The sequence below is a fragment of the Haemorhous mexicanus genome, chromosome 28 (assembly GCF_027477595.1).
Source record: "Haemorhous mexicanus isolate bHaeMex1 chromosome 28, bHaeMex1.pri, whole genome shotgun sequence".
In the NCBI taxonomy this organism is placed as follows: domain Eukaryota; kingdom Metazoa; phylum Chordata; class Aves; order Passeriformes; family Fringillidae; genus Haemorhous; species Haemorhous mexicanus.
This window is the reverse complement of record NC_082368.1, coordinates 3,608,834-3,629,329: the sequence shown is the minus strand read 5'-3', so window position 1 is coordinate 3,629,329 and position 20,496 is coordinate 3,608,834. Positions and strand designations below refer to the sequence as shown.

The following is a 20,496-nucleotide window of genomic DNA, read 5'->3' as shown; positions in this document are numbered from 1 at the left end:
CTTATTCCATCTAAAAGAAGCTGAACAGAAGAGACCAAACCAAGCCATATTACCCCAAAAAATGTTTACATCCCCGAGTCCAAAGATATTTATGAGATTTTGTTTCCATCCCTGCTCTAAGCCAGTCAGGCTCGGGGAAATGACGCACGCTGTTCCCGCAGGGAAGCGGAGGTGCTGGTGTTCCCAGAGCTGCTGACCCCAGGGAGCCCATCCCTGCTCAGCCCCCAGCTCTCCTGCTCCACCAGCCCTCCCATCCATCCCAGGGCACGGGCTAGGAAAAACCCAGCACCCTGCTCACCCTCTGCACCCAAACCCCAGCTGCGCCAGCCCCCAAAATGAGCGGGGAGCGTGCAGGGGAGGGAGGACTCACGGAGCTGCCCGTCTGCATCCCTCGCACCCCTCCCGCAGGTGGTGACAGCTCGGTTCAGTCCCTGCCGTGAGTGCTGGAGGGGGAAGGCTGCGAGGAGCCGCTGTCTCATGTGGGAGAGAGCACCCGGCACGGTGTCAGCTCAGCCAAATTAAAAATACTCTTGCAGCCCCCGGGCTGGTGCCTGGACGGGCGGATCTGGCAGGGACATGGACAGCAGGATGTGCAGACGCTGGAAGGGACGTGGGGAGATGTTCCCATGCAGAGAAGGGGATGGGACACACACTGGGGGACCCCAGCGTTTCCCAGCTCTCCTGCACAGCTCAGGGTACCCAGGGGGCTGCTCCTCCTCTGCTGGGGCTGCCCTTCCAGCACCGCTGTGGGCACAAAGACTCTGGCTCCAGCACGCTCAGGTCCTTGTGCAGGGGCTTGGATGGGCAGTGGGCATAGCTAGGGAACGACAGGGTGCTACTGGAGAAGAAGCCCCCCAGTTTGGTGACATGGGACCCCCCCACACCCCAGAGGCACTGCCAGCTTGCAGGATGCAGCCTCGTGCCTCCTTCCCCTGCACAGCTTTGTCACAACCTTCAGCTGCGTGACTGCAGCTGGCAGGGAACAAGCCTTGAAATAAACTCAGATGACATTCCTGCAAACTCTGGACATGGCCACAACAGGATTACTGAGCTGGGCTGGGGAAGGGGGGGTGAACATCCTCATCTCTCCCCGCTGGCGACCCCAGCTCTGGGCTGAGGCTCCTCTGAGCAGCAGCTGAGAAGGGCAAAGCCCTTTTGTCAAGGAGCAGAAGCAGGGACAGGGTGATCTCGCTCCCTGGGCTTCCTCCAGTCCATGCACCTGGTCCTTGGCAGGCAGCTAGGCTGCATCTTTCTCCCCAGGAGCTACAGGGAACCTCACCCCACAGCACTGATATCAAAACCAGCTGCTGAAGAGCAAAACTGGATCTCAGTCCTGCTCTATCGAGCATCTTTTCCTCCCTTGCCCACAAACATTGAGCCCAACTCCCTTTGGATTTTAATTCCCAGCACTCCCCATTTGCCAGGTAATGATCTGAAAAAGCAGCATTTAGGGATGCCTCCCCCAGCAGAGACCCCAGGCAGCTCAGTGTCCCCTGTGTCACAGCCAGCAGTGCTGCCAGGCCATGGCAGCCCAGCCAAGACCCCACCAACCTCTGCCACAGGGGCTCAGGAGGGATTTGGGCTCATCCTGACTGGAGGCAGCAGAAGGGAGGTGGCAAACACTGAACCCTGATCTGGGTTCCCCTGCCCACCCCTCTCTGGGTGGTGGGGGGGAGGCCAGGGTCCTCCTGAGAGATGGAGAGCTCAGGAGTGCACCAGAGCCCCCCATCAGTTCAGCCTTTATTCTGGACACTGTTTAAATTGTAAAAATTGCAGCCAAGTGCAATTCATTACAGCCGAGGAACGGCTGACAGAAATGAAAAGGGAGAAAAGCTCCTCAGATTGATGCTTTCTCACCATTCCAGTGAAATAACCAATTTGGAACAAATTAGGGGCTCCTGTCTCCACCAGCCTTTTGAATTGCCTCCAAGCCAACGCACATTTTTCATAGTGCAGCGTTTCTTCCATTAGCAGTGAAAATTAATGATTTCTATTATTGAAGCACCTGAAGGCAGGTGCCTCCCTCACACAGCTGGGGCTGGGCTGGCACCAAGCCCCCAGAGAGCCAGGACCCACGAGAAGACAGCCAGGTTCAGAGAGGGTAAGTGGCATAGGCAGGGCCACAAGGTAGGTCAGTGGTAGAGCCAGGCTCCAGCCCGTGGCCATCCCTGCTGGGCTGTTCCCTCCTAGCAGTGCCCTCCCAGACATGCCAGAGCACACAGACCACCGTGGTGACACCCAAAGCACTGCATGTGACAGTGTCACAGCTGTCCCCAAAACCCCCCTAAGCAGTGAAACCACGTGAGCTTCATCCAGTCCCAGCTTTGCTTGGGTAGGTGGAAAAGGGGAATTGCCCCAAGGGTGCAACTCAGACTTCAGGAGGGCAAGTCCTGGGGCACCAAGAGAGTTTTCAAACCCCAATCCACTCGCATATTTCCCCTCCCAAGTTTTAGAGAGACCAAAGCCCTTTGCCTCCCCTCTGCCCTCAGCACTATTCCCTGAGCACAGCTCCCCAACAGCTGAAGCACACAACCACGGCTGCCCCATGGCCAGGATGGTCCTGCCTAGGGTTTGGGAGATGACACACGTCTGTCCTTATTTTTTAATTAGATTTTTATTTCCTACCTCTAGTATTTCATTGTAATTTCCGCCACTCCTACCCAGGCCATGCTAATATAATCACTCTGGAGCAGAGTGGGAGCAGCCAGCCCACTCCTTCCAACATCCCGCTCAGGAAAGGCAAAAAAAAAAAGCAATCTGCTAAATCCCCAGCCCCTGCAGTCATTACAAGCTCAGGGACATCAGGTGGGTGCTGAAACAAACCATCAAAGCCTCAGTGCCACCAGCACCTGCCAGGAGCTTCAGCACTGAGAAACTTCAAAAAAAAAAGTTCACATTTGCTCAAAATACTTGTTAGCAGTTCATGGCTGCTGCAAGGTGAGGCATAATTAAAAATGGACTGAAGAGATTTGTGAATTCTATCTCGGCTGGAGATGCAGTGATATTTTTTAGCCCACATCATCCTGGAGGTCAAGATTAGATGACAGCTTGGTCTAAAAATACTCTGAAGGGGAGGGTGAGGCTGTTGGAGGAGGTCAGAGCCCCCCATGCTCCCCTCCCAGTGTTGCTCAGGGTTGACACCAAGGGACAGATGTGTCCCCCCAGGACATTGCTTGGAGCAAGCCCCAGTAATAAAAACAACTGCTGCATTTACAGGGAAATCCACCCAAAACAAGCACAGGGAAAGCTCGGTCCCATCTGCCAAAGGAGCCCCAAAGCCAAACCCAGCAGCTCAGTGGGGCCAGGCTCCCTACACTGTCACCCCCAGAAGTCCTGAGAGGGCTGGAATGACCATGAAAGCACAACGTTCTTCCCCCTGGAGCAATATGGTCCTGGCATGGGCAACATCAGTGAGCCCAAGACACTGCAGGGTCAAAATCGAAGCTTTAGTGGGTATTTAATATTTCCTCCATATCTGAGGCCACAGAGTGAAAAGCAAGCTCTGGAGTTGGACTTCAGTTTGTCTTTTAAGCCTGCTTTGCCTGACAAGTACTCCAGATAAATAGCCCGAGTAGTGTTACACGTTCCAGAGAGACAGGGAAAGACATTTCAGAGAAAAGATTGTGTTTCAAACTATTAGAAAAATTAAATTGATCCACAGGACTCGGCTGGGGCCAGCTTGATCCATGGGAGACAGGCACCCCAACATGAGCACCTGACTGATGTGCCAGGCTAACAACATCCATGTTCCTGGCTTGGTTGCCCTTGGGCAAGCACGAGGAAATGTTGCCAGAGGAAAGAGTGCAGGGCAGCCTGCAGACGTGCCCGTGCCTACACAGATGTGCACAGCACACACACACACACAGATGTGGCACTGCTGCCCACGGGGACGTGCCAGCCCCATCCCTGCCAGCAGCCAGGGGCCACGCTCCCTCCCCAGCACCTTCTGCAGAGTTAACACTGATAACAACAAAACCACTAAAATTACCAGCCCCGAATCCACAGGAACCAAGAACAGCGTCACGTTCTGCTCGCTGCCGCTGCTCCAAGCCTGGCCACGGAGCTCCACCTGCCCCTGGCCACCCTCACAAGGACACTGCTGCTCACTCTCCCCCAGCCTCACATCACACAAACAGCATCGAACAAACGTTTGTGTCGCAGGTGCAGCAGAAACACAAGTTGGAGCTGACACCCAGACAAAGAGCAAGGGCAAAATCCAGCCCCGTCAGCACACAACCTTTTCCCTCCTCTTTTTGCAGCCCTGGGAAAAATCAATAAGATGCAGTGAGTCAAACTCAGCTTGAAGCCCGTAAGTAATTAGGATTAGCAGGCTGGGAGCCGAGGGAACAGGCTGCCTGTGTGCTGGGCGGGGAGGGACCATTTTGTGGGTGTAGGGTACAGCCTCAGCTGATGCAAATAACACGAGCAGCGCTTTAACGGGGTTTTCAGGCAGAACGGCAATACGGAATGGGAACGACATCGTTTGCTTAGAAACAAGAAAAATCTCATGAGGATAATTTGGGGTGCCAAGCCGTGCTAGGAACAGGATGGGGACCCCACAGGTGAATCAGTAGTTGAGTTTGATGCCGAGCCCATTCCCAGCCCCTCACTCTGAGCCCGGACTCCTTGAGTACCGCTTATTCCCCGGGTTCCTTCCCACAGTAAATAACCCACCTCAATCTTTCACTATTTAGAGTTAAGTTAGTGGCCAAAATCGCCAAGTGGAGAAGAAATTCCCCCCCCACACACACACAGTCTGCGCCGAGCTACCAGCAGAATAAGAACCAATTCGGTGTTTTTCTGTCCATGAAGAACAGCTCGGACGCCGAAAAGTGCCCTTTCCTCCAGCCGAAGGAACCCGGCAGAAGACGGGAGCGCTCAAACCGGGGCCGTGCGGGGAGCGGCAGCCCCGGGACAGCGGCGAGGCGACACCCCCGGCCCCCTCCCCTCGAACCCCACCGACCCCCCGAGCTCCGCGGCTGCCCCGGTCCCGCTGCACCCCGAGCAGCGACCGGCAGATGAAGGAGCGATGGAGAGGAGAGAGATGGAGGACGGCGGGGAGAGAGAGAGATGAGGCTGCGGGAAAGTTGCGTTTCACCCACCTAGAAGCATTTTGGATGCGGCTGCGTCGCCTCCGCGCTGCTGGTGCCTCCCGCTCGCCGGGCAGAGCTGCGGGCAGGGCCGGGCGGGCGCAGCCCCGCTCCCGCCGCCCCTCGCCCCGCGTCCGGCCCCGCCTCGGCCCCGCGGGGGGAGAAGCTGCCGGAGGTGCCGGGTATCAGCGTGGAAATGGGCGGGGGGACCGAGCGCTCCCCCTCCCCGCACAGCCGCCCCCGCGCCGGGGCTGCCCGAACCCCGAAACTTGGGGCGAGGGGAAGGAACGGCTCCGCGGCACCCCCGGGCTCTCGGAGAGTCCTCTCAGGTGACTGCTTTGGGGTGAGATGTCCTTGTGGGGTCGGGGAGGGGACACTCAGCGGCAGTCACCCACCGCGACCCCTGGATAGGCTCGTCGGCAGCAGGGACCGTGTCCCTGCCTGGTGACAGCGGCCGTGGGTCCCTGCTCGTTCAGTCCCAGCCCTGAGTGCTGGAAGGGTCTAACTCAACCCCTGGGGGGTGACACGAGTGGACACGGGCAGCCTGGCCGCGGTGGGGTGCTCATCTCAGCCCCCCACGACTGAGGTGCTCAGCCCCCCATGATTGGGGTGCTCATCTCAGTCCCCCCTGACTGAGGTGCTCAGCCCCCCATGATTGGGGTGCTCATCTCAGCCCCCCCTGACTGAGGTGCTCAGCCCCCCATGACTGAGGTGCTCAGCCCCCCCTGACTGAGGTGCTCAGCCCCCCATGACAGGGGTGCTCATCTCAGCCCCCCACGATTGGGGTTTTCATGCTTGCTGCCCTTTCCATCAGTTCCTCAGCAAGGACTGTGGCTGTTTTGCTCCTCATGGCAGCACCTGCTCTGTGCTGATTTTTGGCTTCTTCTCGGGAGGTGAGGCTCATGACTTGCTTACATCGCTGCCCTTTAAACAGGGAAATGAAAAACCTGCTTGTGAAAAGGGGAAACAATCACCTCCCCTGCCTCCCTGAATGGGAGACAAGAACAAGGAAGGAATGAAATATTTTTCTCAAGTCAAACAATACAAGGAGTTGTGCAGAAACCGCTGGGCCATACACAGAGTGAAAATGAACCTTTTAAACCATGAGATGCCCGAGTCCCTTCCCATGTGCCACAGCCACACTGGGCACTTTTGGGGTAAATTACAGAATTTTGGTGCACTGAAAAGCGCTAAAGCCATCAGGACCCCTCTGAGTGCTGCTGCAGGGCCAGGGCACACCATGGTTCTCTCTCCCTGATTTCTCCCTGGCTCGGCTGGCACCGGGGCAGCACTGGCAGAGCCGCGGGCAGGGTGTTGCTGTCAGGGTCGTTAACAGCAGCAGTAAGTTTAGCCGGGGCACTCGCTAATCCGGGATTGACAGCTGGCCCCGCACGCCTGGCCCGGCCCCCCGCAGGCTATTTAAACCCCATATTAATTTGTTTAATGTCATCAGGGGTTTGGTGTTACTGCGAGCAGCGTCGAGCAGAGGGAGCTGGAAATGTAAAGACTGGGTGGAGCAGGGGGCTCCTCCATCCCAGAACGATGCTGTTCTCCTTTCCCAGGGATAACCACAAGCCATGAACGAGTTTGGCATCTCCTGACCTCCAACCCCCCTGGACTGATGTACAGCCCTGATCCCTGCTCCATCCTCCACTTGCCCTGACCGGCTCCTTCAGTTCTCCCCAGCAATTCCCCCAATAAATCCTCTCCCAGCTGTGGCTCATGCTGCATTATCCCAGCCAGGCCAGCAGGTCCTGGCCGGCATCGCTATGGCTCAAAGGGCTGGAGCTGGAGTGACACGGAGGGCTGGAACGGGGTGTGGGATGCTGCACTTTGTGGCCGAGCCTTTGAGGCCAGCTGGAGCTGAGGCTAATTGCAGGTGCTGATTACAGCCCTGGCCATTAACGCCTCCGGCTCTCCCAGCCCAGCCCAGCCCAGCGCAGCACTGGAATTTCCCAGCTCGGCCCTGTGGGTCCGTCCGGTGCATAACTTGCTATATTTGTCCATATTTGTCCATAACTTGCTATGTTTGTACCCCAGCGCTGCTGTAGGGCAGCAGCACAAACCCTCCCCCAGGGTCCAGACCCACATCCCCCTCCCAGTGGTGCTGCCAGCTGCCCCCCATACCAGGGAGCAAAGTCTGTGGCTGCAGCTCCCCACAACCTCCTCTGTGGGATGAAGCTGCTGGAGAATCTACCCCGGAGTGGCTGAGAAGGGGGCCCAGGGCTTGTGTCAACAAGTTCCTGTGGGAGGCCCTAAAAAAAACCCCAGAGCCAGCACGGGTCAGATGCCACAGCCCCCCGTGGTCACCACTTTCCAGCACAGGTTGATGTCCACGTGTGGGACACTGGTGGCTGAGCACCCCAAGAGGGTGGGGATGGAACCAGAGGGTTTCTGTGAAACGGCCCCAGGCCCCAGCCCTCAGCCTGCAGCTCATCACACCCACCCCGGGAGAGGCAAATCCCAAACATGCATTAAGCCGGGCTTGCTTGGGCAGGTCTGCTCAAATCCTGCCGGTGGCTTAAAGCACGAGGGAGGGCAGGGAGAAGGGGAGGGTGCTCGGGCTCAGCTGTGCCACCAATGTCACCAATTCACAGGGTTCTTTGTGACAACAGACTCCAGGAACCACAACAGAGGGATTACTCTGAACCCCACAGAGGGCAGAGTTAAATTCTTTGCTGGCTGAGGGGTGTCAGGACTGGCTCTTCCCAGCCTTAGACTCCAGAGGCAGCCTGGCAAATAGTGACCAGAACTGGGCAATGAACACATCAATAAGGGAGCAGGGAGACAGGGATAAAAGCCCAGCCAGAACTGCTCCCCTGCCCAATCTGCTGAGCCTTCCAGAGCCTTTCTGGCTGACTTTGTTCACCAAGGGTTTAGGGTATAATTTGGGGGTGAAAGACGCCAGATAGGATCAGGACTGATACACCTGGAGGATGTGTATCAGTTTTCTTCTGCTCTGTAACCTGAGCCCCCTCAGAAGCAGAAGGCTCGGGCTGAAGCAGCCGCCGGCGGTTCATCCCTGCCGGCCCAGGAAGGCAGGCTGACCTTTCAGTTTGCTCAGGATTAAAGTAACATTTTTTAAGGGCTGAATCCTCCTCCCCCCGAGGGGCTTCCCACACAAAGAGAATGGGGTTTGTGGCTCACCGTCCCCCCTGATAAACAGAGACTTGCCAAACTGCTGAGTTCACCGTGCCCACCCAGATATTTTTTTTTTATTAATCCCCGGTTTTTTAATGAATTCTTCCTGCAGAGTTCTGCTTTTATGCAGAGCAAACCTGGGAGCTTTGTGTCAGTGGAGGGGTCTGGCAACCCTGGGGGACACACACCCCCAGCTCTGACCCCCAAGGATGAGCCAGGGTGGGCAGGGCTTTGGTGGTGGAATGATGCCTCCCACCTTCATCATCTTTCCCAGGGAGATGGCTAATTACAAAGGCATCCAGGACACGTCTGTGAATAGGGTGGAGAAACTGGATGACCTAGAAATATTTAATTATCAAGAAAAGGGGTGGAAATTACACCTGGAAATAGTTTCAGAGAGAGAGAGAGAGAGAGAGTAAGATTTTCCATCTAACTCAGGAGGGCCCTCCTGGAAGGGACAGGGCAGAGGGCTCCACCTTGTCACCACCCTTTGGTTCCCCCCCAGCCCAATGCAGATTTCCTGGGGGGCCACGGGGCCCATATGGAGTTTGGCATGGAACCAACTACCCAAAATCTGCTGGGTGCTTAATTAGCCCGGGGTGTTGGTGTCTCTGGCCTTGTCCATCAGGTTCCTGCTTAGCTTTGGCCCCTCAGGAGCTGCTGGTGCCCAGGGAGCTCATCTGGGCAAACACTTTGGTGCCACAGCTCAGACCACACCGAGACACTCTGGCTGGCACAGCAACAGCCAGATAAATAAAACTGTTCCTTGTAAATCTGTGGCTGCAGAAAATACCAAAGGTGAGCTGGAGCAGTGTTGTGGGCAAGCTATCCAAAAGCAGTGATAACTCAGGGGCATGAAATGGGAAGGGAACTGAGTTTGAGGTGAGCAGGCAGTGCCTGCAGGCTGAGACAGCTCTGCTCCAACAGCTCTGACAACTCCAACAGCTCCAACAGCAGAGTTGGGGGCAGCCCAGGGAGGCTGCAGGGAAAGGCCAGAGTCCTTGTGCTGGAAGGACACACAGCTACCAACACCAATCCCTCAGAGCCAGTTCATCCAGAGCTCTGCAGCACTCTGCTCCCAGCGTCACCAGGAGTAGAGAGCAGGGCCCTGGATCCCCCTGGATCCCCAGTCCCAGGCTGTGGACATGGCTCCAAAAGCCAGAATCCCATTTTCTCCCTCTGCACTGACACCACGGGGTTATGGAGAGGAGAGCTCACTCTGGGGCAGAGGCAGAAGCACGACGAGGGGAGATCATCTCTTCAGAGAGAATTTTATATTGCTTACGACTTACTGTCTGGGAACATAAAACAGTTCAAGCAGCCGACCCTAAATCACAGTGACAGCTCTACACTACCCACAACCCCCTGCCTGCCCTCCCCTCCCTTCCCCTCCCCATCCTCCTGGTTCCCAGCCCTCGCTCCTCCCGTGTCCCCGGGCGAGCAGCACACGCGTGTGCACACAAACACACACACACACGCACAGCGGGCACGGAGAGGAGCCCGAGGCTGGATGCCGGAGGGGGATGAGCTGCCTTTCCATCACTGAGAAGTCCCTTCAGCCCTCCGCAGTCCCCCCCGGTCAGTCCCGGTGCTCTTGGGGACGCCGCCGGGGCACGGGGCGGCCGCGCTGCTCTCGCACGCACAGCCCGGGCACGACCTGCCCGTCCCGCACCCCTAATCCCCAGTGACAGCCGGGGAGGCAGCGGGAGGCGGCGGGATGCAGCTGCGGGATGCACTGTGGGATGCAGCAGGATGCTCATACTCTCCTTTTAATCCTCCCTTCCCCTGCTCCAAGTTCCCATTCCCATCTCTGGGCTCATGCTGCCCAAAACACTGTTTGTGGCTTTCTCCTCCTGCGTGGTGTGTTGTGCCTTCTCCCTGTGCTGTCAGTGAGGAGCCCTGCCCCACATCTCCTTCATCCCCCTCTTCTTTTGCATCCTGGTCTTTACCCATCAAAGACCTGGCTTTATTTCATTCCAAAAGTCCAAATTATTCCCAGAGGCACCACAGTCCTTTTAAAAATAATCATAATAAATAGATCATGAACAGGAACAAATCTGATCAAAGTGTTCCCTTCACTCCTGGTAGACCTCGCAGCTCCCTCCTTTCTCTGCTCGTGGGTCTGTCTCTGGAGAGAGGACAAAGCCATGACATCTTCGCTGTGCCAACAGCTCCACGTTTGTGGGTGTTCCTTGCAGGGCTAAGTCAGGACTTCTTCCCCAGGCTTGCAGATCTGTATCACAACTGGGGTACACGAGAGAGCATCCACTTCTCACTCCCTAACCTTCACAATGCTCCTCCTCCATTATTTCTTTATGAAATCAGCATTTTCTCTCCTGGGATCTCCTCTCTCTCCCGTGTCAGAGCAGGACAGTGGCTGCCTCCCCCCGAGAACAGCAGAGCCCCCCGGGGGTGCTGAGGTCCCCACGGGGATGTTTGAGATACAGCCCCTTGCACCTGTGATCAGCTAATTAATCATTTAATCACAAAGATGAGAGAGCATGGTGACAATTTACAGCAGCCCAGCAGCCCCCAAGTGCTCGGGGGCAAAGCTGAGCCCTCCAAAGTGGATCCAATGCCTGGGGTGGCCACAAGAGCCTGACCCTAGAGCATCCCCAGCACCAGGGGACATCACCCCATCCCAGAGACCTCACCCCCTGCTCAGAGCTGCTGATGGAGCTCTGGGAAAGGCTCCTTCAGGCTGAGAGCTCCCTCAGGACAGGGCCCAGCAGGTCCAAGTTGGGACACGCTCACAGTTTAGCTGCTGCTTTGACCATTTTTTTCCCCCTGCTTAAAACAAATGCCAGGTTTCCTCTTCCAAATCTGCTGAGCTGATGCTACATGGGAAATTGTGAAATATTCCATGGCTACGTGTTCCTCGTTGCTCTTAATCCACTTCTAATTAATGTCACGTGCGTGGCAGCCCTGAGCTGAGTGGCCCTGAAACACTCACTGAGGCAACTTGACAGCAAACCCACTGGAAGCAAGTGACAGCAAAATCCACGATGAAAGAGGAATGGCTCACAACTGCAGGGCTTAAAAATAACACGAGGCAACTTCCTACTGATTTTTTTTTGGGGAAAAATCTCCACTGCCAGCAGCACAGCACAGCCTCTGCCAGCACCACATCAGTGGCAGCCTGACACCCCCATGGCCCAGGCAGCCCCCACCAGCCCACAGAAAGATGATATTTGATTTATATTATCTGATCTTGGTATATTTTGGCTTGGTCTCTATATTTCTTAAGCTGGAGCATCCACCTGAGCACCCAAGCCCCTGCCATGGGAGGCTCCCACCTCCTTCATGCCCCAGCAGCACAAGAAAAGCCCTGCAGCTTCTCTGTAAGAGTTTAAATTTAAAAGATCTTTTTAGAATAAGTGTGTCAGGGTAAAATATCCCTGAAGCTCTGACCAGAACTGGGGTGCAGAGCCAGAGGTCAGAGTCCTGGTGGGGAAGGCTCCACACCACAAAAACCTTCAAGGCAAAGCTGACCACTGATCAATTCATTTCCTGTTTGAAGTTACTGGCTCAATAAAATCAGAGATTAATTATGCTACAGTTATTAATCCACAGAAAGCTGAATAGCTGGGCTTTTCAGAGGGACAGCAAGCTAATGGGGTATTTTCTGAGGATTTAGAAAGGGAGCAGTTTGCTCTGGATCCATGTGCAGGGTCTGGGCTCATGTGCCACCTCTCACATGGCACCCACAGGAACTGGGGGATTTTTTTGGTAAAAAAAGAGCTTTTAGTGAAACAGGGCTTTTCTGCCAGTTCCCAGTGGCAGGGGTAAATCCTCCCCCTTCTCAGCCCTCCCAGCTCTGCCCCAGGAGCCCCAGGGGACATCCCTGCACCCCAATGGGAAGGGAGAAGCCTGGGAGTGAGCAGGGGGAAGGAAAATGTACAATTACCCAATTGAGCTTCTTCAAATTATTCCTGATCCCAGCCAGCATCTTGAAGACATGAAAAAGCCATTCTATTTCTCCCACTGAGGTTCCAGGTTATTCAAATCTGATCTGAAAAGCTATTTTTGCTCATCTTTGCTCACAGCTGATGGGAGCAGCTGAGGCCAATGGAGCAGGAGGACTCCGTCTGTTTGTCCTTCATAAATTCACAGAAGCTTCAAATCTGAACCCTGGTGCTGCTTGGGCACGAGGTATTGATCAGCACCTGGCAGATGCAGGGTTTGTCCCAGCCAAATGTTAAATCCCCTTTACGGCTCTGCCATTGGGAAGTTTGGGAGAGCCTGATGTGCTGCCAGGGTACCTGGTGATGGACAATGAAGTGGCTCCCATGCCAGCCTGTCCCTGCCAAACTTGTCCCAAAAGCAGGAGAACAGCAAATTCATGCAGGGGAAGCAAGAAAAAAACATTTCCTCTGGCATTGCTGGAGCAGATCCTGGCAGCACCAAGGCTGGGAGCTCCATCAAGGGCAGATGTGAGAATGTCCCAGCCCCAACCTAGCAGTGACATGACTGCTGCACCCCGATTAGTCCCAATTAGACCCTAATCCCACATGTTTGCAAACAATTTAAATCAATACCTTGGGATTACTGCAGACAAAGCCCAGCTGAACGTGGCTGAAAGGGACTGGCACTGTTTGCTGGGTAATGAACAGCTGAAAGGCTGCCACAGCAGAGAGCAGAGGGGGAAGGAGGAGGGAAAGCAGCTGAGAATTAAGTGCCAGAGCACACAGAGCTGGGTCATGGAAAAGGAACATGGCCCAGGATCAGGGAGCAGCAGCATGGAGTGGGCTCACACACCCACCAGTGCCATGGTCAGACCCACCAGCTCCCCTCCCTCTGCTGCTCTCCACCCCAGGCGCTGCTCTGGGTGGTTTTCAGGAGCTGTTTCTCAGCAGGGCTCTTCCAGAGCAGCCAAGAGCACAACCACGGGCTCCTTGGTCAGTGCAGCAGGCGACAGCCCAGCCTCAGTGCCTCAGGCACTGCCCCCCAGCTCTGCAGGAGCCATGCCAGGGCAGTGGGTTCCCTGCCAGCTGCCAAAATCAGGGAGCTGGGACCCCCTGTGAAACCCAAGATAATCCCACCAGCAGCTGCCAGCCCCCTCTGAGCCCAGAGCAGCCCAGGCTCCCCTGGGGTCCCCATGTCCCCTGCCAGGGGCCCTGCTCAGTGATGCTGAAGCTGTCACAGCGATTTCTCTGCTCATCTCCAACCTCTCTGCTCCCAAACACGCATGGACAGAGATTTCAGTGCATGATTGGGAAAACCAGGACCTTTTCCTTTGCAAGGAGCTGTTGTTGCAGGGCTGTGCTGCCGAGGGGGGGACAGCACCAGGCAGCCCCAGTGTGAGGCAGGGTGACAGCACTGGGCAGGCAGGGAGAGGGTCAGGGTGCATAACTCCATGGATTTTGGAGAGGAGGAAGAGCTTGTGATAAAAATCAGCCCCAGGGCACAGCTGCCTCCAGGTGCTTTGGCCCTGCCTTGGCATTTGGGTTGGGGGAGCAGCTCAGCAGCCTCCAAAGCCAAGAGAAGTGGTTTGAGCTGGGGCTTGTGTGAAGCCCCCTGGGCACAGGAGATGCCTGAACAGTGTGTCCTTCCCACAGAGCCTGGCCAAAGGGGTATGGGCTGCTGTCAGCTCAGATTTGCCAGGGAATCCAGAGCCTGGTGCTCCAAAGGAGTGTTCCCACTGCCTGTCAGGGAGGTGGGGGCTGGCAGAGCCCAAAGACAACGCCCTGGCAGCAGCATGCACGAGCTGTTCTGTGCATCCCATGACTTTTTCAAGACACTGGTGGAAAGGACTTTTGGGGAGAGCAATGGATCAGGGTGTAAGTTTGGAAATGCTCCAGCTCAGCCTGTCCTGTGATGGCAGCCCCAGAGATGATCCAGGATGAGGGGAAGCAGCAGCCCCCTGTCCATGTCCCTGCAGCCCATTTTGGGGTGGCTCAGCTCTTCCTGCTCATTCAGCACCAGGCTCTGGTTTGGTTCCCGAGGACTCTGAGAGCAAACTGAGATCACTTGGGCTCCCTGGGAAATCACAGGCAGTAATTAAATCACTCGTGACCCAGTTGGATTAGAACTGGCATCTGCGGCACGAAAACGTCTTTCATCTGTGACCCCCCAGTATGTAATCCCCACCCTCAGCACGATTCCACACAGGACAGCAAGGGTCTGGGGCTTGCCTTGCAAAACGAAAAGCCTAATAAGCAATAATTTGTTTTTAAGTTGGAGGCTTCCTGCCTCAGAGCTAATGAATTGCAATGACACAATTAGCATGTTTGCCAGCACTGCTCCTCTGCAGCTTTGCTGCACGAGACACCAGCGATCACAGCCTGTGCAGGGAGAACAGATCCCAGGAGCCAGAGGGGAGCAGGGAGACTCAGTGCTGGCTGGGAAGCTGCCTTTGATGTAGCTGTAGGTGTCAGCATGAGGCAGAGACTCCAGCCCAGAGGAACAGCCCATCTTTGTCGATCTCAATTACTGCATTTAATCCACTGTCTTTAACTTCCCAAGCCTCCCCCAGTGCTGACACGCCACTGGGGACCTGTGCTGGCCATTCCTGTCTGCCAGGCTGAGCCCAGCTGGCCAAGAAGAGGTGACAGCTCCCAGGACTGCAGGCAGATGGATTTTCTCAGCACCCTAAGGTGTAGATCTGGGAAGGGAAGGAGTGTGATGAGGCAGGGCAGGGTTTTCCCAGCACCCCATTGCCCTGCCAGCCCAGCCAGGAGCTTGTCCTGCACTTGTCCTAAGACAGGGCTGGTCCCCTTTGCATTTTGGGGGGTCACATGTGGCATCAAGTGGCACAGGAGTCACATCAGTCAGCTCCCAGCCACCTCAGGAGGCTGGGAAAGGCTCACAGTGACAACGCTGGAAGTGACATTTTTAACCAGAAGTGCAGGGAAGGGTCAGCTCCGGCGGGAACGGGAGGGACAGGGAGGCACAGGGAGCAGCTGCTGCCTGCAGTTTCTCCACACAAGCAGATCAGAGCCCTGCACACACAAGAATGACTGTGCCATGCCTGGCAGAGCAGAGATTGTGGGGCCAGCAGCACGGGGCCCCAAGGGTGCCACACTGGCAGAGGTCAGGGAAGGTGCAGAAGCACAAAGAGCAGACTGGCATGCTCCAAGATTCTTTGGCTCAGTAGGAAATGCATCCCTGGACAGCCTCCCATCAGGCCACAACCAGACTGAGGGGAGAAGCTGGAAGCTGCAGGATGGAATTTATGAGGCCCATCCCCATTAAAATACCTGGCAATATTTCCATCTGTCAGTAATGCTAATGAAGAGACCTGCTCCTTTGCATATCCCAGGCCTTACCCAAAGAAAACCAGCACCAGCCAGGGCAGGATTTGGCACACAGATGACTATTGCCATGCTAGGAATTTATGGCTCAGTCTCTAGTAAGAGCAGGAGAAGGGAACCACTGAATCTTTTAGGTCCCTTCCATCCCAAGGCATTCTGTGATTTCTGTGCAACTCCCTTGGTTTGCTGCTAATGACAATCCCTCAGCCAAAGGCTCAGGCAGAGCAGGTCAGCCATGGTGACAGGGTGACATTTCTGGGCACATTTCCCTGCTTTTGTGCATAAAATCTGCAGCAGCCAGCTGGGCCCAGCCAGGTGAATGCTGGCAGATGGCACAGAGGACAAGTGAGTCCTTGCCCTTGCAGAAGCTCCTGCCCAGCAGCACAGCACCTGCACGTGGCAGCATCCCTGCACAGCCAACAGGTGAGGGGGCCTCAGCACCGACATCTCAGCAGCATTTTGGATCAAACTCAGCACAGACACAGGAGAAGTGCACAGCAGGAGCCTGGAGGGACATGGGCAGCATCCTGTAGCCCAACACCTGACAGCCTTGGGCACGCCTGTCCCCGCTGCACAAACCATCTACAGAGCTCAAGGAGACACCCACAAAGACAGAGCAGCAACAGCCACGCTTGCACATGGACAGACCCACGTGTGTCCATCCCTCTGCTGTGCAGTTTGGCCTCTTGGGCCCCAAAACCACTTGAGCACCGAAAGCCCTGCACTTCCAGCAAGTGACAAAACCAAGCGCCTCCAAACTTTCCACGAGCCCAAGGGAGCAGCTGTGCCAGAGCAGGGGCAGCCTTTGGGCAACCTGGACCTGCTGGGTGGGCTCCTACCTTGGGCTGCTGGCATCTTCCCCTTGTTTAGCTGCTTGAGGCGCTTCTGGTGGGACTTGCCGTTGTAGTGGATCTGCGCCTGGGCAGCTGAGTTGAGCTGGATATTGCAGACCTCGCAAAGAGTGAACGACTGCTGCTTCTTCTCCCTCTTCATGCGCTGCTCGGGCTGGCTGGGGGGGCAGCTGGCCTCCTCCGCCAGCTGCACTGCGCCCTCGGGGCTGTGGGATGGGCTCAGGGGGCGCTTCATGCCTGCGGGAGGAAGGACAGACCCGCGGTGAGGACACAGGGACAGGAACGGCTGCCAGCAAGGGGCGCCGTGTGGGGCACAAGTGGTTCAGACTGGGAGCAGCTGGGAGCACGCTGGGGTCATCTCTGGATCATACTGGGAGGGACTGGATTAGCACTGGGGGTGTCTGAGAGTGGCTGGGAACACACCATGCACATCATCCCCCATACTGGGGGGACTGGGAGCAACTGGGAGCACACGGCATCATACTGGGACTGACTGGCTTGATCTAGCTGGAGGCAACTGGGACCATACTGGGAGAGATTGGAAGTAACGGGGATTACACCAGGACCACACTGGGAGTGCTGGCATGTGACAAGGATCATACTGGAGCTTACTGGGCTCATACTGGGGTTGAAAGGGAGCAACTGGGATTACACTTTGGGCTCCTGGGAGCAACTGGGATTACACTTTGGGCTCCTGGGAGCAACTGGGATTACACTTTGGGCTCCTGGGAGCAACTGAGAGAAACTGGGATCATGCTACAAACAAACTGGAAGAACCAGGGATGACTGGATGCATGCTGGAGGTAACTGGGATATACTGGGCGTGACTGACATCATACTGGGATGCCAGGTGAGGCACGAGAGCCCAACACAGGTCCCACACCTGTGTCTGTCTGAATCTGGGGGATCCCTGAGCAAGTGCAACAGCATTTGGGCAAGAAGATATGAGCAGCAGTGTGGAGTTGATGGGATCTCCAGGACGAGGTGAAAGATGAGAATTTGACTCTAAGTTCTCAGAAGGCTGATTCATATATTATTTTATTATATTATATTTATTATATTATATTATATTATATTATATTATATTATATTATATTATATTATATTATATTATATTATATTATATTTATTATATTTATTATATTTATTATATTTATTATATTATATTATATTATATTATATTATATTATATTATATTATATTATATTTTTACTCTATTCATTTTATTATATTTATTATATCTATTATATCTATTATATTATAAGAAATTATATACTAAAACTATACTAAAGAAAGAGAAAGGAGACCTCAGAAGTCTAGACAAGAATGATAATAAAAAATCCATGACTGACCAGTCCTGACACAGCTGGACTGGGATTGGTCATCAATTAAAAACAATTCACATGGAACCAATCTAAGATGCACTTGTTGGTAAGCAACCTCCAGACCACATTCCAAGCAATCAGAGAATTATTGTTCACATTTCTTTTCTGAGGCTTCTCAGCTTCTCAGGAGAAAAATCCTGGCCAAGGGATTTTTCAGAAAATATCCTGGTGACCCAGCAGCATTCCCAGGAGGTGAGAATTCCCTGGAGCAGAGAATAACCCACTTCTTCCAAGTTTCCAGCTCCAGATGACCCTCCTTGTGTCAGGCCAAGTTTCTCTGCTCACTCGTGGGTTGGCCCAAGGCAGAGCTAGGATGGAACCAGCTCTCTGCAGGCAGGAGATTCAGCTGGCAGGACTTGAGGGTGCCCCAGAGCCTGTCCCCAGCATGGCAGGAGAACAGCTGGCACTGGCACTGGCACCACCAGCAGGGTGAACATGGGGTGTCACCCTGATTTTTTAAGATTTTCTAAGCCTTCTGATGTTTACACTCTTGTAGCAAACTTTCTCACCCACTTCCTGTAAATAACTTATTGTTTTGCATTCTTTTATAGAAGAAGAGAAATTTGATAGACTGTTGCTTTGTCCAGTGTCATTGGAGAGGTGGCACTGTCACTTTTGGAAAACTATAAATGTTGGAGTCAGAAAATAAACTTCCCTTTTTTCACCTTGAGAGCAGCAGTGGGTGTGCTCATGTTGTTTCGTGTCCCACAGTGACACACGGGGCTCTGTGGGACCAACTTGCACCATGAGCTGGAGCCCTGTCAGGATTCAGGACATCCCTCTGGCTCTCCTGGATTGCCCAAACCCCTGCCAGGGGGCTCAGAGACCCTGGCACAGAGCCCAAGACACCTGTGACTTTGATTATGACCCATGGAGCAAATTAGCAACCTTAAATGAGGATCTGCAAGCCACGACAGTTTAGGTAGAATGTCAGTGAATTTATCACAGGGTGAAAAATAGATTTTTTGGGTTTTAGAATGGGGGTTCAGGGGGCAAGATGGAGGAATCTGGGTGTGTCCAGCCTTTCTCCTTCTTCTTCTTGGCCTCCATCTTCTGCTGTGATGGTGGCACTTTTGGGTTGGTTTAGAGTAGAAGCTCACTGTCTAACATAGGTGATAGGGTATTGGGAAGTTATGGTAAATATTGTACATGTAGTTTTTAGTATAAAAAGATAACAGTGCCCTGGGGCAGGCAGAGTGCCTCTGACTCTCTTGCTGAGAGGACCTCGGCTGGACAGGAGAAAGAATTTTATAGCTAAGAAAAAATAAACAACCTTGAGACCAAGAACTGAAGAGCTCTGACTCCTTCTTCGATGGCCAGGCTGGAAAAAGAGACTTTCTAACCCATCTCGGGGTCACTGTGAGCAGCAAAGACCCCGAGAGAGCCCCAGCGACACCACAGAGCAGAGCTGCCCATGGAGAGCCCGGGGTCAGCTGGGGACAGCCCTCCAGCAGCCTTTGCCTTGCAGGGACACCGTTCCTGCTGCCCGACCCGAGCTGGGATGGCTGAGAGGGCTGGGACATCCAGAGCAGCCTCGGAGGCGCGAAGGTCACCCGAGCCCGGTGATCCGGTTACCGGCTCGGAGCTGCCAGCTGCGGCTTACAAACACCCGCAGGCACGGCAAGGGGCCAAGGCAGGGGCCGCGGCGTCTGTGGGTGGCCGGGCAGCACCCAAGGGTGCCCTGCAGGACGTCCCTGGCATCCTGGGCACGGCTGCACGGAGCCCGTGCGGGACTCGGGCCGGCAGGGACCGCACCGGGGGCTCCGGCTCAGGCTGTCCAAAACCGCGCTGGTGGTGCTGGCTCAGCACTCAGCCCCCCGCAGGATACCCGAGGGTTCGGTTCTCGGCCTCACCGGGCAGCCGGGGCGGGCTCGGTTCGCTGCAGCCCCGGCCGCAGCCCCGCGGTGGCGCCGCCGCTCCGCGCCGGTCCCGGAGCCGCCACCGGGGACAACGGGGACCGGGGACAGCGGGGACTACGGGGACCGGGGACAACGGGGACAGAAGGCAGTGTCACTGCCACTCACCCCCCCACGGGTGAGCACCCCTCTCCTCAGCGGGTCTCAGCCCCATCCTGCGCCTTCCTGCAGCCCGGAGTGTCCCCATCCATCGTCCAGCCCAAAGGAGCGGGAGTGTTCCCAGCGGCTCTACCAGAGCCTTTCCCAGGATAACCATTAACAGAGCAACCGGAAAGCAGATCTGGGAGACGATCAGCAGCAGGAATGTGAGCCGGGGCCTCAGGGACACGCGGCACGCTGGTGGGGACACGCCAGCCCAGGCAGGTCGCCGGGTGCCCTTGGCATCCTCCCCCTCCCCGGGTATTTTTAATGCAATTACATCCCAGGACGCAGAGCTAAAATTGGAACATTATGTGGACAAAGTATCCCCAAAGTCTCCCTCGTCTTTAAAACGGGCACTGCTGTTGCTCTGATTAGGCAGCAGCTCCTGTCCTGGCCCCCGGGGCAGCTTCTGAAGGTCTGTCCTAATTGCACACACACTTGTTGTCTCATTCACTTAATTTCTTCTGTGCCTGTTCTGCTTCTCATGTGTCAGGGCCACAAACGGGTAGCTGGTGGCTGGGACAGGTCACAGGGACAGGCTGTGGCACGTGTGCAGGCTGGCAATGCCCTGAGGGACGCCTGCTTTGGGGCAGATTTCACCTTTTCAGCAAACATTGAGGAACTTTTGGCTGAGGGGTGGGGGGCTGTTACCTTTCACAGGAGGGAAACTAAGGCAAGGTGAAGGTTGTGACACTCAGGGGCTCTGAGCCAAACCCAGC

General features: G+C 55.2%; 1 protein-coding gene across 8 annotated transcripts in view; it reads right to left on the bottom strand.

Annotated features, from left to right (window-relative positions):
• ZNF385C (zinc finger protein 385C) overlaps positions 1 to 20,496 on the bottom strand; it is a 63,679-nt gene that overhangs the window by 25,734 nt on the left and 17,449 nt on the right. For 6 of the 8 annotated variants that reach the window (XM_059869591.1, XM_059869592.1, XM_059869598.1 and 3 more), the window contains exon 2: positions 16,324 to 16,572. The exons of 1 other annotated variant lie outside the window; for it this stretch is intronic. In XM_059869591.1, the coding sequence (XP_059725574.1) occupies positions 16,324 to 16,572 (249 nt within the window). Of the gene's footprint in view, positions 1 to 5,102; positions 5,216 to 16,323; positions 16,573 to 20,496 lie in introns of those variants that run through there. One more of the 8 variants, XM_059869597.1, reaches the window with a different exon arrangement.